The sequence below is a fragment of the Pteronotus mesoamericanus genome, unplaced genomic scaffold (genome assembly GCF_021234165.1).
Source record: "Pteronotus mesoamericanus isolate MK-2021 breed Mesoamerican mustached bat unplaced genomic scaffold, CSHL_Meso_final contig_94, whole genome shotgun sequence".
Taxonomy (NCBI): domain Eukaryota; kingdom Metazoa; phylum Chordata; class Mammalia; order Chiroptera; family Mormoopidae; genus Pteronotus; species Pteronotus mesoamericanus.
This window is the reverse complement of record NW_026555285.1, coordinates 16,868,207-16,885,043: the sequence shown is the minus strand read 5'-3', so window position 1 is coordinate 16,885,043 and position 16,837 is coordinate 16,868,207. Positions and strand designations below refer to the sequence as shown.

The following is a 16,837-nucleotide window of genomic DNA, read 5'->3' as shown; positions in this document are numbered from 1 at the left end:
TGATAACTATACATTTTTACATTAGCAAACTCGAGAGAATACTGCCTATGATGGAGCTTTAGGAGTCGCAGGGTAATGGGCAAAACCATGAGATCAGAGAATGCTGATATTCTGTCCTTTGTACATGATGGTTTATGGCTTGCCAGAGAAGGTAGCTTAGTGTTAGTCACAGGAAATCAATATGAAAATTCCTTGAGTGGCTTGAGGAGCCACAGGATTCTGATTCCAGGAAGGCAGGTTCTGGCTAAGGACACCCAGAGGGTGGGAAATGAGGGGAACATGCTGGAGGCAGGCTTTTCTCAATCTGCAGGTTTCTGAGGACAGAGCCAATCCTTTGGTACTTTGTAATCTTTGACCGATCGACTTTTTGAATTGGACTTAAGCAGTACTTTATAAGCCCCTGGAATGATTCTCAAGGCATATTGTAGTCACTGGTTCCATGCCTGCTTTTTTATTCTTTATTTGCAGGTATGAAGCAAACCCCAAAAATCACAGAAGTGAGCGTTTCCTGGCCAGTGTAGTTGTCTCTGTAACTTTTCCCAGTCACCACCAAGAAAGAGAAGTCTTTAGCAAAATCATGTTCTGGTGCTTTTGATCCTCTGTCTGTCCCTCCTTCTTTGTACCTGTTCCCTAGATAGTGGTCTAAATGCTGTATTCCAGTACAATGTGAAGATTTCTTTACATAAGTGAAATTTACAGTAGGAAAGTTATAACTAAAACCTCATAACACTCAACACGTTTGGATTGTTATAGATTCAACTATGACACATATGTCTAGTGTTAATTTTTAGTGTAAGCCATAGTTCATAGGTTCGTAATTGGGATAAGGCCTTTTTTAATTCTTTGGAGTAACTATAATCATCCAATTTTCACTTCTAGAGGATTCTCTGGTAGATAAATAGTATTGTTTTATTACTTTTCTGAATTCTTTGTTATTTGATAATTGTCTTCCATAGTTTATAAAGGGGCCTTAAGAGACGTTTGTATCCTTAGTCATTAACGTAACTTCTTATCTTCTAATTGGATGTGACATCTTGGCAGTAGCAAACAAACTTTGTTCAAATGCCAAATCATCCCATTTTTATAATGTGTTTACAACTGCACTGTCTTTCTGATGATAAATATTCCAGTCAGAATACATATGCTCCTTCTGGCACTTTCTATATGGTATATGCCCGAATCATCCTTCAGCTTTTTCCCATTTTTGAACGAGGTGTTACTCTCTGGGCCTACACTGTATAATGTGGTTGGCTCTATGCATGTGGCTGTTCAGCATTTGGAATGTGTCTAGTCTGAGTTGAGATGTGCTGTAAGTATAGAATACACACTAGATTTGTACTACTTAGGGAGAAAAAAAGTGAAATGTCTCATTAATGAATGTTTTATTTAGATTATATGTTGAAATGTTATTATTTTGGATATACTGAAATAAAATTTATTACATGAATTTTCCTTTTTGCTTGTAAACTTTGCTTTGCACATGCAGCTCTCAGTGTATTTCTCTGGGATAGTGTGTGGCTTCTTGTCGTGCATCTCTTACCAATCTTCCCTCCCAGGAAGAATCCTGATGGCCTTATTGTCTGCTTCGCTGTCTGACTTTTTATTTTGTATGTTTCTGTTGGGAAGTCTCAGTATTTTACACTGCTGCTTTACTTCTTCCAGTTGACCACTTACCTATGTTAATAATTATCAGTCTGTATCGGTGTAAAATCATGTTTGAGTGGTTCTCTGTATTTGGTTGGTTCTCATAGTTCTTGATGTAAATTGTATACTTCATGAATTTTTTTAGGATGTTATACATTCTTTATATTCTTTAGCTTTATTAATTGTAAAATTATTCAATAAACACTTTTTTAATAACTGCATTTTCTTCAGAACACTATTTTTAAAAAACTAATTGTAAACTTTTAACTTCTTATTTCCAAAATGTTATAGTATGGCTTGGAAAGAATTATGAGTGAAGAGCGAAGTCTTTCGTTATTAGCCAGAGCTGTCGATCCTGAGCACCCCAGCATGATGGCAGATGTGGCCAAACTCCTCTCTGCGGTGTGCATTGTAGGGGAGGAAAGCACGTGAGTCTTCTGAACTTATTTCTATTATTATGTAATGATATAATACAATATGATTTATTTAATGTTTTCATTATTCTGTTTTAGACTGGAATTTAAATAAATGAAGTACACTTAAGCAACCGATTTAGATTCATTTAGGCCAGGAGCCCCCAAACTTTTGGCACCAGGGACCAGTTTCATGGAAGATAATTTTTCCACGGACGGCGGGTAGCAGATGGCTTTATAGCCTGCCACCAGATACAGCTTGATTGTCACTTGCCACTCACTGATAGAGTTTTGATTTGAGTCTGCAAGCAATTGATTTATTATGGTCTCTGTGCAATCAAACATCTCTGTTAATGATAATTTGTGTCTGCAACCACTTCCCAATGCTAGTGTCAGTGTGGCTATAGAGCTAGTTAAGCGCTACCTCAGATCAGCGGGCAGTAGATTCTCATAAGGAGCGTGCCACCTAGACCCACTGTGCATGCTCTTCACAGTTGGGTTTGTGCTCCTATGAGAATCTGATACGGCTACTGATCTGACCGGAGGCAGAGCCCACGCGGTAATGTGAGCCGTGAGGAGCGGCTGAAAATACAGGTGGAGATTCGCTGGCTGCTCCCCACTCCTCCTGTGTGGCCCGGTTCCTAACTGGCCATGAACTGGTACTGGTCCATGGCCCAGGGTTTGGGGACCCCTGATATAGGCCGTGAGGTATTGACTTCTTCATTTTATTTATTTTAAACTGTTCTGAACTCAAACCCTAAATAAAAAATTCTGAATGAAGATTTGAAAAATATGCTAATGAGTTCTGCTTCATATGTTTTATTATTTTTTTCAGATAGAATTAATTCAAAGTATAGGTCATGTATATTCCCTTATAAAAAGCAAATATCATACTATTTGAAAATCGGTATCTAAGGCAGATTTAGAAAGTGACACATGAAACTGTATTTTACTGGTTGAGAATACATAGTTCTTGACCATAAAATATACACTGAAGCTTTTAAAGACGTTATTCACATGTTAGGGCTGTAACTAAAAGACTATTACATACATATTAAAAGATAATTATAAAGATGAACTATTTTTTAGAAAGAAGATTGGGGGTTCTTATTACAAGGAGCCATTTAAAAATTACTTTAAAAGTTTTTTGAAAAGCATAAAGATCTAAAAACCAAAAAACCAGAGACAAAAGGAAATAGCCCTCTCATGTAAAACCCAGCGCAGCCCTGTAACCTCCTGCCCACATTGGAAAATTGCCCTTGGGATGACCTGGCTGTGGCTGGTGACTGTAGAACCACTCCATTTGGATTTAGTTGGAGAGTCAATAGACAGCACTCAGCCCTGCCGTTCTGCCCCTCTACGCACCTAACAAGAGTATCTGTGGACGAGGTTGTCCCAGCTGCAATCTCAGCGTGCAAAGCTCGCACACAGCCTCGGCCTTTTCCTTTTCCCATTTTAAAAAGACCATATGAATTTTGGTGTAGAAACCTAAGAATGAATTTAATGTCTTTTTTATTGAACTTATTGGGGTGATGTTGGTTATTAAAATTATATGGGTTTCAAGGGTACAATACTATAATAAATCATCAATATATTATATTGTGTGTTCACCACCCCAAGTCAAATTTCCTTCCAGACTGAACTTTATGTTGTCATTTAAGATACTTTCTGTGCTCCCTCTCTCCCTTTCTTTCTCTCCCTTCTCCTCCCTCCTTCCATTCTTCCTTTGTCTCCCTTTCTCCCACACTTCCTATTGCTTCTCTCTCCTTTTTCTTCCCTATCCCTTTCTTCTTCCTTTTCCTCTTTCTTTTCCCTCTTTTTCTCTCTCTCCTTTTTTTCTTTTTTTCTCATTTCCCCCCTCTTTCCTCTTCCCCTAATTCCATATTATTTTATTATTTTTTGATTTTAGAATAGGACTCAAAATGACATAAATATTGATAGCTCTTAGGACTACCTGTTTGTGTTCGTAAACTATGAAACTGTGTGAGCTTCTACAATCTGCTCAGTCCTGTTAATATAGCTATTTGTTTTAAAGGAGCCAGTATAGTTCCTGCATAACTATTATCTTTTTATATTTGAACTGTAATTTCTTACTACTATATATTTGTAGCTACCAGAACTTTGGTTTATTTGAGAGGAAGTAGAGTGTAGTGGTTATGAGCATTTATAAGGTGCTTACTATACAGACCATCTGGTTTTAGATCCTTGCTCTACCATTTAGTATTTGGGGGATAAATTGGTTAACCTTTTCTGCCTCAGTTGCCCAATTTGTAATATGGGATAATGATAATACTTATCTCATGAAATTACAGACATTAAAATGAGTTACTGTTTATAAACTGGTTCAATTAGTGCCTGATGTGTAGTAAGCACTATATAAATGCTTGATAAATAAGCATCATCATAGGGTTGTTATGAGGAATAAATAAATCAAAATGTGTAACATGCTTAGAGCATTGCTTGATACATGCTATGGAGACTACTGATACATACCGGGTAAGCTACTTTTAAAATGTTATTGGTTGCCTGGAAAAAGTAGTAACTACAGAGTTTATTAAATCAAGCAATTGGATTATGGCATTTGGGTTATTCACTGTTTGCAGTTTAATTAGTAAATTCAAATTTCCAACAGCCTTGAAGAAGTTTTAGAAGCTTTAACATCAGCTGGAGAAGAAAGAAGAATTGACAGATTTTCTTCTATTGTGAAAGGTCTACAGCACAATTCAGTTCAGCTGCAAGTAGGTGTCACGTGTATCATGCACATTACTTTGTAACTGTTTTCTGACTGGTTTATATTTAATACTATAGTATGAAATCTTGTATGCCATTTACTATTTTATACCATTTAAAAGGAGTGTATATAGTATTCTAATTTATTCTACATCATAATTTATCTTACAGATGCAACTTGGTATACACCTATAATTATTTCCATAGGTTACTTTCCTAGAAGTTGACTATACTAGGTTTCTCTGTAAACTATATAATTATAGTTCCACAAATTGTTTATTTTATGTTAGTTTCAAAAGTTGATGACTATAATTTTGAAGAAATTTTGGCAATTTCTCATAATGGCCTCTTGTATTAGTTTTTATGTCTGAAATATTGAAAGTTTACATGAGTAATAGTGATGCCCATGGTACACTTACGCAGATTTTCAAAAAGATTTAAGTGCTCCCAAAAAGTCACATTTAGAATTAAAGATTAGAGTATCCAAGCTGCCTAGTATTCATTTACTTTCTCCTTAAGAAAAGAGATGAGTTTTTGTACCGTTATTGTTAAAATCATTGTTAATCAAGTGTAAGTATATTGGAGGAAATGTTGATAAAAATATTTCTCACAAAAAACTTGGAAAATGTTAGGAACTGTCAAGTTAATAAATTTATTATGATATTTCTGATGATGGTGTTTGTGACGATGATGTGTCTGATGACGGTGTTGTGAGTGGCTGGTGAGGAGTCCTCTTGCTGGGATTTGTTTCTGGGCAGTAGGCAGGTGTGAAGCTGTGAGTGTACATCCCTGTTGCGTGAGTCCAGTTAATGGAGCCTCTAAGAAATAGCCCCTCCTTACTCATCTGGGCTCATTGGAGGGCCTGCCAATGAAAGGATCCGGGACGTGTTACCCACGTCTAACACAAACTTTGCTCTTTCACTTGCTTGGTGTGGTAGGCTCTTTGAATTCATACGTCATCACCCTCCTTTTCCTTCTTTGCTACCTTTTGCATCTATCCTCAGGTTTCCTAATCACCACAATGTTAATGAAGAGTAAACCTAAAAGAAACTTCATAGAGAAAAACTGAACAATTACTTTATGTGAATTTTCATCCAGTACTCACGTTAATTTTTGCATATATTTGTCCAAATGTCAGATTGTTAGATTAATTTTGTTTATTTTTGCAGCATATTAGAGATCATGTCCAATTTTTAAAATCTCATTTATTAGATGTAATGGGCACATCTGAACTTTATCCCTTAAACGAAGATTTTTTTGTACTAATATACACTTTTTGTATCTAATCAATTACATACATGCTATAGAAGTGTCTTACTAGGTGTAGCGTCTTGTGGTGAAAGGAGCAGACGTCTGAGGCAGGCCGGGTTGAATTTAGGTTCCAGCTTTTCATACGCTAGTTGCATGACTCTGGATCAACCCCAAACCTCTTCTATAGCTCAGTTTTCTCAGTTGTAAGATGGAGGTAATTAATATCAATACTTGGCTCATTGTTGATGCAAGTATCACATAGGATAATATATTTAAAATGCTAGTGCAGTGCCTGGTCTTTTAGCAGAATTGTTGAGTAAAAGCCAGCCATAAAAAGTAATTTTGTTAAATTAAACAAAGTCAGTGGAGAGTGGAGATTGGAAGTGATCCTCATTTTTTTTTTTCAGGAACATTACCAGTGTTGATATTAAAATTGGTATTAACTGTACAACCCAGCAATTATACTCTTGAACATTTATCCCAGGTTAATGAAAATCTATATTTCACAAAAAACCATACACAAATTTTTATGGCAGCCGTATTTGTCATAACTCCAAACCGGAAACAACCCAGAGTCCTTGAACACTGTCGAATGGTTAAGCTGTGGTGCAGCCATTCCATAGAATATTACTCAGCAACATTGATACATACAACTTGCATGATCTCCAAAGAATTATTCTAATTGGAAAATGCCAATTCTAAAAGGTTAAGCATTGTCGGATACCTTTTATATGATATTTTTCAAATAACCAAATTATAGAGCTGGAAAACAGTTTAATAGTTCCAAAGTTTTGGGATTGGGTCTGAGAAGGTGTTGAGTGTGGCCTTTATGGCCTGCTAGAAATAGCAGGAGTGAGTCTTGTGTGATTGAAACAGTTTGTGTCTTGATTATAGTGATGGTTATGTAAATCTATGCATGGGATAAAAGTTCATAGAATTAAACAAGCATAAATGCACTTGAGTGTAAAGCTGATATAGTCTGAGTAAGCTCTGTGGATTGTGCCGATCTCAATTTCCTGGTCTGGGTATACTCTAATGCAAGATGTTACCGAGACATGAAGAAATTAAAAAATATATGTATGTCAAAAGACTTGATATGGTTTTGAAGTGATTTTTTAAAAATAGCTTTATATAAACTTACATAAATTCACATTATATAATTTACCCACTTTAAAGTATATGTTCAGTGTTTTTATGTATATTCATAGAATTATTCAATCTTCATTACAATTTTAGAACATTTTCCTCACCCCCAAAAGAAACTGCTCATCCCTTAGCGCTAGGCAATCATTAATCTGTTATCTCTATAGGTTTTCATATTCTGGACATTTGACATAAATGAAATCATGAAATTTCTGGTCCTTTGTGACTGGTTTCATTCACTTAGTATAGTATTTTCAAGATTTATCCATGTTTATAAGGTATCAGAACTTCATTTTTTAAATGCAAATAATACTCTGTTCTGTGGATGTTTATTACATTTTGTTTATCATTTGTCACTTGGAGGTTCAGGATGTTTCCATTTTTTAGCTATTATGAAAAATGTAGCTATGGATGTTTGTAGAGAAAATTTCTTTTTACTAACTGCTTATTTTTCATATTTATCTAAGGGGATAAAGGGTGGAGAGGAGAGGGGCTAGTCCCAGCATTTTCCTTTAATAGTTGTAGAAGTCATGTATTTAATTCAATTCTTGTGAAATTCCTTTACCAAGATATAGGTGGCTGGTTATACTTGCTTTAATGAGACTAATTGTCTTGGTTGTAAGTAATTATATTTTCTTTTATGGTTAGTAATGTTATTTTTTGATGCCCTATAAACACTAAAATAAATTTCTTGACATTATTCTTAAAGTTTAATTTTCATTGATAAATGAAAAGTCATTGTAGTATCAATTAAATTAACTTCTTTCTCATTTTTAGGATAAGTTCAGGTTAAATTTGCATGCTCTTGGTTAAGAATGTAGACAGTGGAAACAATTGTTACTCATCCTACTCATCCATTTTATTGTGAATTTTTACTTTTTAATTGAGGTTTCTTATTATTATGAAGTGTAATGGGTGGAATAGCTAGGAGGTGGCAACCTTAAGTTAACAGTTAGAAGTTCCCATTTTCTAGATAGGTATTTTTTGGGGGGCAGGGAGAGGGGAGATTCTCTTTTCTGGGATTGCTGATTGTGCTGTACTTGTGTTTAAAATGATAAAGGAGCACTTTAGTAATATCTAAAAATACTTTCCTTTTTGAGTGCTTTGGACTTTTCTATAAAATATATTTTAAAGCGAGATGGTTATCAATTTTCCTTTAAAGCTATGGCTGTAAGTGCCCATTTTACTCTACTAACTATATAATTTGCATATATTAAATTATACTAGTTTGGGTGATATTGGCAGATCACCAAATTAAAAATAAAACTTGTTTGTTGCTGAATAAAATAGAACCCAATTATTTGTTTTTATATTGCAGGAAATGGGTGGTAGTAAAATTAATAAAAATTCATTATTCTTTTCTTGCAAAGTATATTTTTAACAAAGTACTTTTTAAAGGAAGATTGTTAGATTTTCTTGAGTCTGATAATAATAAAGAGGATAATTTGGCTGCTTATGTTTCTGATAGAATGGGCATACTTCTACTGCCCTGCAGTGCTCTGTCCAGCCCCCAACAGCACAGTGAAAATGTAAAAAACTGAGTACCAGAAGTAACCCAAAATTATGTTCAGGTCTTAGAGGTTCTTACTATCAGGAAAGAAGTACGGATATAAATATTGGCGTTAAAATAGATATACATTTTTTTTCAAGTGTAGTGGATGAGGTTTTCAGCTTTAAGCAGCATAATCTACCCTAGTAAGTTAAGCAGGAAATGGTGCTGGGTGCCTCACAGATAATCGTGTTCAGGCAGGCCCAGAGAACCATGTGTGGGTAGTGTATAACCAGAAGAAATGAAAGGAAGAAATGTCAGAAACCACATCTAGGGATGTTCTAATGGAAACACCACTCCCAACATTCTACTCTGGTTAGCACCTGAGACACTAGGGACAGACAGTAGAGCATCAAAGCTTTCTTCACATGGTCCTGTCTTCATATATGTAATTGTCCCCTCTTGTTGGCCAGGTCTTTTTTAGTAGAAAAGGGTTGGAATAAATATGGGTGAACCAATCTCTAGCTTCTGCTATACCTTAATATTATCTGCTAGTCTCATTTCTCTCCTCTCTTTCTTTTTCTCTTTCTGTTTGTGTGTGTCCTTTTTCTTCTGTGGTTAGAGCCATACTTTGCTAGAGTGTCAGAAACATTATTAAGCTTTCAAAGAGTTTGTTGAACCTTTGCTGTTGTCACAGAGCTGGTTGAATTGGTGTAGATTTTTGTCAGGAAAGGAACCAAGTATGGGAATTCCAGAGTTTTGTGGAGTGGATGTTTAGCTTTCCTTTCATGTCTATGTCCCCAGGCGCACAGCGACAGCCTGCTGCACCTTTTCTTTCCTATGGTGTCTTTCTCCTGACCCAGCCCCTTGGACTCATAGCTGGGCAGTATCAAGAACATGAATGGTCTGCAGTTTTGTACCACTTGTAAACTAACACGTTAGTCTACCACAGTTCTAGGGTCTCTGTCAGAAGACACAATCTCTTTGATCAAAAACAAAGGATTTTATTACACAGCAATGCCTACAGCTTGAGTATCAGCTTTGCATCAGCCCCAGTTTGCAGTTGCTGTGGGTTATGTTTTAGGAAAGAAACCGTGAGTTTAGTGAATGCAACTCTATTATCATGGACAGCAATCATTCTGATTTATATAGACTGTGATTAAATCTGTTTAGTTCGTCTCATAAAGTATTTAATTATGGCTGGTCAACAGGATTCAATAGGACTCAACAGGACGTTGAGGCTGACCTGCGATATTGACCTCAACTACGCCTTCCAGGTCCCAGATCCTGTCAGCTGAAGAAATTCCGTAGACATCCTGGATCTGCTTTAGGACACCAGGAGGCTTCCTTAATTTTTTCTATTGATCTTTCTGCCTGACCTGAGATATTGATTCAGGTACAGAATGATGTATTGCTGATTGCACGGACTTCTCCTTGTTCAGCCAAGGGGAAATCTAGGGCAATTCTCTCATCCATACAGTCTGGCGGGTGAGTTGATGCCGACCTACATGCCTTCCAGAGATGATGAGGTGTCATTGAGCATTTCAGCTAAAATCAGGGACACATTTCTTGCTACTTTTTCTAACTGGGAGACTTTCTTCATAGGGTTAACTACCTGCTGGGTGCATGTCAATAGTGATCTGTTTGTTCTCCAGGAGGCTTCCCAGATGAGCCAAGGGTAGCTTCAGTTTGGAGAGATCTCCACAGATGCCTGAGGACTGCCCAGTATTCTGGTGGTATTGCCTGAAATACTTGAACATCTTTTATGACAACCTCTAAGGTGCAAGTCGCAGCATTTTTAGAGAACGAGGCAAATTAATTTTGGCTTTCCCACATTATGCACATGGTGCTTCTAGAAGGCAAATGTTGTTGGGGGTTACCCAATTAGAACCTGTATCTTTTGGGGGCTATAGCATGGACTCCCAGCTGCCTGATAAACCTCAGGATTCTCAGTTTTGGAAATAATTGAGTCCAACATTTGGTTTTGGAGGGACTGTCTGAAGACATGGCAGAGATGGTGGTTGTGCTATAAGAGAGGAATTTTGAATTTTGAGAACCATATCTTTTATGATGGGCTGTAAGTATGCCTGCCCTTTGCTCCAAAGAGATACCATCTTTATTATATTAGGCAGAAAGCATGACTGCCCCCTGCTTTGGAGAGGAGATGTGTCTCTGTGTTGCAAGGTTACTGGCTATCCAAACATCCTTAAACAGACCGTCCAGGAGAAAGGTCATCAGTGCTTCCGCTTAGAATGTCTGAGGAAGTGTAAGAGATCCATAGAGAACTGTTTTACGCCGGGGAGCACATGACTACACCTGCTTATGTCACCTTCTTGACCTTTCTTCAGCCTGGTACTCCTTGTGGTGTTCCTATACACTCACTGTGCCTTGGTGCAGATCTAATGAAATGAGACCTTCATTAATTTTGACTTAAGTGATGCTATGTAGTGTTTTTCTTATATTAATTACTGACTAAAGGGAAAACATGTTTTGTAAAGCTTCTTAATCAGAGACTGGAAGAATTAGTTATGTCAGAGAGCAAACATGAATAAGGTAAGACATGGGAAATTTTGTTTTAGAGGGCAAACTCATTGTTCTCTTGATGCTTTGTGAACCTGTAGCAACTTTAGTTTCTGAGCTTGCTCACTTAAGTTATATGTAAATCCTTTTATTGAATTTAGCCCCAGGTTTCCCAAAATTTGATTTAGTATAGTCTTCTTTAGGTACTGACAGCTGACAGGATTTATGTGTGTCTTTCTGAACATCACTTATTTTTACTACTTTACCTAGTATAAAGAACTAAAATCTCATTTTTTTAATCCTCTGTTAAAATACATAACTATTCTTTTTTTAAAAAAATTGTGGTAAAATATACCCCATGTAAAATTTTCCATTTTAACCACTTTTTAAGGGTATGGTTCAGTGGCATTAATTCCATTCATATCTTTGTGCAGCCATTGTATCATTAGGTTTCTTAGATCTAGTGTGATGTTCTTGAAACAGTGGACAGATATATCCTTCTAGGATTCAGTGGAGAGGAGTGGTTGGTGTGTCTTACTAGGATTTCTGTGGTAGATATTTATGTATCCTGAAATAAATGGAGGTGGGCAAAAGTAAGCTTACAGTTGTAAAATAAATAAGTAATAAAACAAATAATAAATGATGCAAGGATAAACTGTTTCATCTACTCACGACTGTAAACCTACTTTTGCCTATTCCATATTCCCCCAAAGAAACGAAAGCATGAAATCTAATCCAACCTTTTGATGTCTCTGGAACTGCTTCTAAAGGAAAATTATATTCCAAACACATTTAGGTATGTAACATACACATGGTCTTAACAAGTATCTCATGGTTACAAAATAAAATGACGAGGGTGTTCACATTTAAAGAAAAATAAGAAAATATGAAAGTGTTCTGTTAAATGTAAAGTTTGTTATAATACTTATGAATCAGACAATTGAAAATGATAGTCTTGCTGAAACTTTCCTTGTGGGACAGACTGTGTTAATCTGGGTCCTCAAAGAGCAAGAACTTTGATGTCCAACAGGGGAAGTGCCTGTGAGGGAACCTGGAGAGGGAGTTAGGCAAGGCTGGGGGGTGTTAGACTCAATGCGGATCTGACCCCTGGTGAAGGAAGGAAGGAAGGAGGGACGGGAGGCAGGGGGGGAGGAGGGGGGAGGGAGAGAGAGAGAGAGAGAGAGAGAGAGAGAGAGAGAGAGATTGGTTGGTCGGTTGGTTGGTTGGTTGTTTGGAAGCATCTCAGGCTTGCCATGCTGTTCTAGGGAGAACTTGGCAAGGTAGTTTCTGAGTTCTTGAGCCAACATTTATTTATTTCTATTGAGTTTATTGAGGTGATACTGGTTAATGAAATTATACCAGTTTCAGATGTACAGTTCTACAATATAACATCTGTATATTATATTGTATGTTTACCAGCCCAACTCAAGTTCTTCCATCACCATTTATCCCACCGTTACCCTCTTCTACCTCTTCCTGCCTCTTCTCCCCCTGGTATCACCATACTGTTGTCAGTATCTATGAGGGCTTTTTTTCCCCTTAATCTATTCACCTCAGTTATGTTCACTGTAGTCAAGGATTGAGAGTTGTGTTGTCATGGCTGCCATGACAGTGAAAATTTTCTGCACTTAAAAATAAAGTGAACTCTTGAATCTCATTGTATTTCACTGAGTTTAACTACAGACTAGGTCTTTGAAAATTTTATTAGATCTCAATTTTTTAATATCAGAAAGTAGGAAAATAACGGTATTTTTTAATTAAAGAAATTATACTTTCCTTCATTTTACATGTAGTTAGGTTCATTAAAGTATTAAAAACCAAGTATTAAAAATCACCCTTAATTGAGTTAAAACTGTGTATGTGGAATTTTGTCATTTGGCAATAATCAGACAAATCATAGATTAAAATGCCTTGTGAATTTAGTCAAATTTAATTGCTCCTGTTCCCCCCCCATTCCCTCCACACACCTTGGGCCTTAAATGTTCAAAATGCACCCAAGATTAATTTTGCCCAAGATCAAATAAAGACCTCCTTATAACGAATTGTCATGTCTGGATTTATTATTTTTTTTGCATTAAGTATGTCCCTTTCCCCCACAAAAAATCATTGTTAGCTTAAGTTATTTTCAGTTTTAAATAAATTGTTCTCACATTTAATGACAGACCAAATGAAGAATACAGAGTGTGGTAAAGAGACAATTTTTAGAGCCATTGTTGGGACATTCCAGAAAGATATAGAGATCAATTTAATTCCTCTCTGTTTTGACTATAAGTCTTATTGAGTGGTAGTCAAAAGCAGTAGATTTAATGAGTGAGATTAATATATCTATATGAATCAAACACCAGGCATATTAAATATGCCATTCAGCTAATAGCCATTAAAAATACAGTAAAATATTCCTGTGTGAACTTACTGTCGTATGGAGCACACCTATATAAACTAGTGGTTAACATTCCTGTCTAAAATTTCCTGCCAGTTTTCTGAATCCGCATAACTCTTTAAAAAGTTTTTATTTTTTGATGTGTGAGAGAGACTTCAGCATGGATTTATTGCTTCACTTCCTGATGCAGTCATTGGTTGATTCTCTTTTTCCTTGTTCAAATACCTTTGTCTCCACTTTCCCGCCACCACTTTCCCCTGCCCCACCTGCCCCCACCTCCCACCCTCAGTCCTTCCCCACTTTGGCTTTGTCCATGGGTTCTATATACATGTTCCTTGACTTGATCTTTCCCCTTCTTTTCCCTCTTACCCCCCTCCCTCCTTCCTTCTCGTTACTGTCGGTTTGTTTTTCTTTCAGTGTTGCTGGTTATATTTTTCTTGTTTGTTTTGTGGATTAAGATCCACTTTTGGGTGAGATCACGTGGTATTTGTCTTTCACCACCTGGCTTACTTCACTTAGCATGATGCTCTCCAGTTCCGTCCATACTGCCATGAAGCGTAGTAGCTCTTTCTTTCTGTTGTGTAGTAGTCCATTGTGTAAATGTACCATAGTTTTTTCGTCGATTCTTAGATGTATCCCGACCTGGGATTTAACCCACAACCTAGGCATATCAGGACGACACTCTAATCAACTGAGCTATCAGGCCAGGGCTGCATAATTTATTTCCTCACTTAGGCTACAATGGACCACCGGAAAGATAAACTTAACTCATCCCTCAAATGTAAATGTTAAGTTTCATAATTAACCAGCAAATCTATTAATTATGCAGTAACTGTTGCACACTGGGTTGTGCTAGATATTAGAACTATGAAGATGAATGAAATATACTCCTGTCCTCATGAAGCTTATACTCAAGAATTTAAAGCTAGCTAATGTTTCCTATGAAAATTGCAATTCTGGCAGCTCCAACCAAATTTAAGGAAGGAAGTAGAAGAAATTAATGATGTCTTAGGAGGAGTTTCTGAATAAATATTTTAAAAATCCAAGTTTGTTTTTCAGTATTTCTGTTCATGTAAATGATGGCCTCTTGAATCTGGCAATATTGTTTTTCTTAATCTGTAGGATATATGCAGTTACCCCAGGTTCTGATTTGCTCTCTTACTGTATCTGTCATTTACAGAACATATCATTGGAAGCATAAATAAAATTATACTACCTCATCTGCTGATGTCCTTTACTATTTTTGTGTTTGTCTATATTATATAGTTGTTCTCTTTAGTTTTTATTCTGAATTAAAGTATCTTCATGTAAATTCTTTGAGTTTATTTGCACTGGAGGCAAAATATTATAAGCATCATTTATTCATTTTAACTTGATAAATGTGAAATTTGATTGTGTGGAGAGAGACAGATGATATCTGCTATGGTAGGAAAGATGAATAGCAGTCCAAGTAGTATCTTTCATGCCCAGATAATAAGTATTATTCACAGACTGTGATAGAATTTTTATTTAAGCACTTGACTGATACTTGTTTCCAGTGTAGATTTAGCTTCTGTGGCTGATATGTTTTTCATATAGTAGAGCCATCATTTTACTTGTAAGAACATCTACTTAGATTCAGGATGAACAAGTTGACTAAAGAGTGGGCTTTCTAAAGTGTACTTGCTTTGCTGTTTGTTAGGTATCATCTCAGTTCCTTTAGCGCAATCATGGAGAAAGCATCTGCCCTGGTGGCCTGTGAAAAAAATTAGGCAAGCCTCGTGTCTGGCACTCAGTCGCCACACCTGTTGGTGTATCTTTTTTTTTAAAAAGATACTTTATTTATTTATATTTCCTCAACCTACAATTTGAAACCTACAATTGAATTGCCCCTATCAGTTATCCTGTGTCCTTTTTTGTTCTCTCTCTACTACCTCATAGATGATCCATCTAACCTCTTGGTGTTTTCATTCTGTTGCAGTTGTAACCGAGCAAACGGGCCTGCTCACATAGTGCCTTCGTGCATGACCCAATAATTAGTGTGGGGAGAAACAGGTTTTTATTTACTGGGGTGAAAACTTGGGGGGGCCATGAGCACTTCTGTTCAGAGCCTTGTGCTCCCATGAAACCCCGTACTTCCCCTGTACTACAAAAGGGTAAAGGCTAAAAGCAAAAACCAAGCCTGATAGTTCCCTGTATCCTTATCTGTGCTTAAGCCGGCTGTACAAGCAGATCTCCATCCTCTCTGGAAAGTACACTTGTGGGCTTCAAAGTCACCGTCCTATCACAGCAGCTCTCTCCTTCTGGATGTAGGGTATGTTGTCCTCAGCTTCCATGTTCTAGTCCATGAATACATGTGCCGTGCTACACTGGATCATGGAGAAATCCAGGAAAGGCACAGGTCCCAAGAGAGTGGCTTTTCTGTATGTCCTGAGTCCTAAGAGTCAGCATCTTGAAAGGCAGAGTCCTTGAGCGGCTTCTGAGTCAGCACGGACAGGCACTGTCAGAGCAGCAGCATTCTGTCCTGTCCCTTACTATACCAGGCCGCCTGGCCAAATCCTGACTACACACTGCCCAGCTGCTACGTCATGGCTCCTTCTCCTCTACACTCACTCTGCCTACCTGGCTCCTATCTCACTACCAGCAGCATGGCTGAATCTCCCTTGCAGGGCTGCCCTTTCTACTACAGACCAGCATGGCTGCTGCCTACTTTCTCAGCCCTCATGGTAGACCAGCCTCTTCTCTCTGCCCGCCCTTAGTTTAAATCCTGACCTGGAGCTTCCTGCATGACCTCCTATGTGGCTCCTCCCACAGTGAGCCACATTTGCCAGTTTCCCATATTGTTTACATTCACTTGGCTGCCACGTTTAGTCCGAGCAAGAGTGATTCAGTGACATAGAGGGAACCGTTTCCCATATCAACCACCCCCATGTCACGAGTCACCAGATGTTGTGGAAGTCACATACATACCCTTTACCCCAGAGTGGTAGCACGGCTAGTAGCTAGCCATCAGCTTGCCATTGTTATAAAAAGTGTCTTCACTGCCCTGTGGCCTGCTTCCCCCATCCCCCAACCAATGGCTGTAAGGGAACAAGCTTTATATTGAGATCCTTTCTGCTTTGCACCCCATTTCACTAAGGTAATCTCTTTCTTGAACTGGAGTCTCCTATATCCAACTTTTTCCCCACTTTTTTCGATAATGATCACTAATAGATACTTCCAACTTAACATTTTCAAAAATGAATTCCTGATCTTTCTTCCCAAGTCCATTTCTCATCCAAATAAATG

General features: G+C 37.4%; 1 protein-coding gene across 3 annotated transcripts in view; it reads left to right on the top strand.

The window, feature by feature from the left end:
• Window positions 1-16,837, top strand: part of DIAPH3 (diaphanous related formin 3) — a 459,782-nt gene that overhangs the window by 132,432 nt on the left and 310,513 nt on the right. For all 3 annotated transcript variants that reach the window (XM_054586406.1, XM_054586404.1, XM_054586403.1), the window contains 2 exons: window positions 1,936-2,072; window positions 4,690-4,795. In XM_054586406.1, the coding sequence (XP_054442381.1) occupies window positions 1,936-2,072; window positions 4,690-4,795 (243 nt within the window). The remainder of the gene's footprint in view (window positions 1-1,935; window positions 2,073-4,689; window positions 4,796-16,837) is intronic.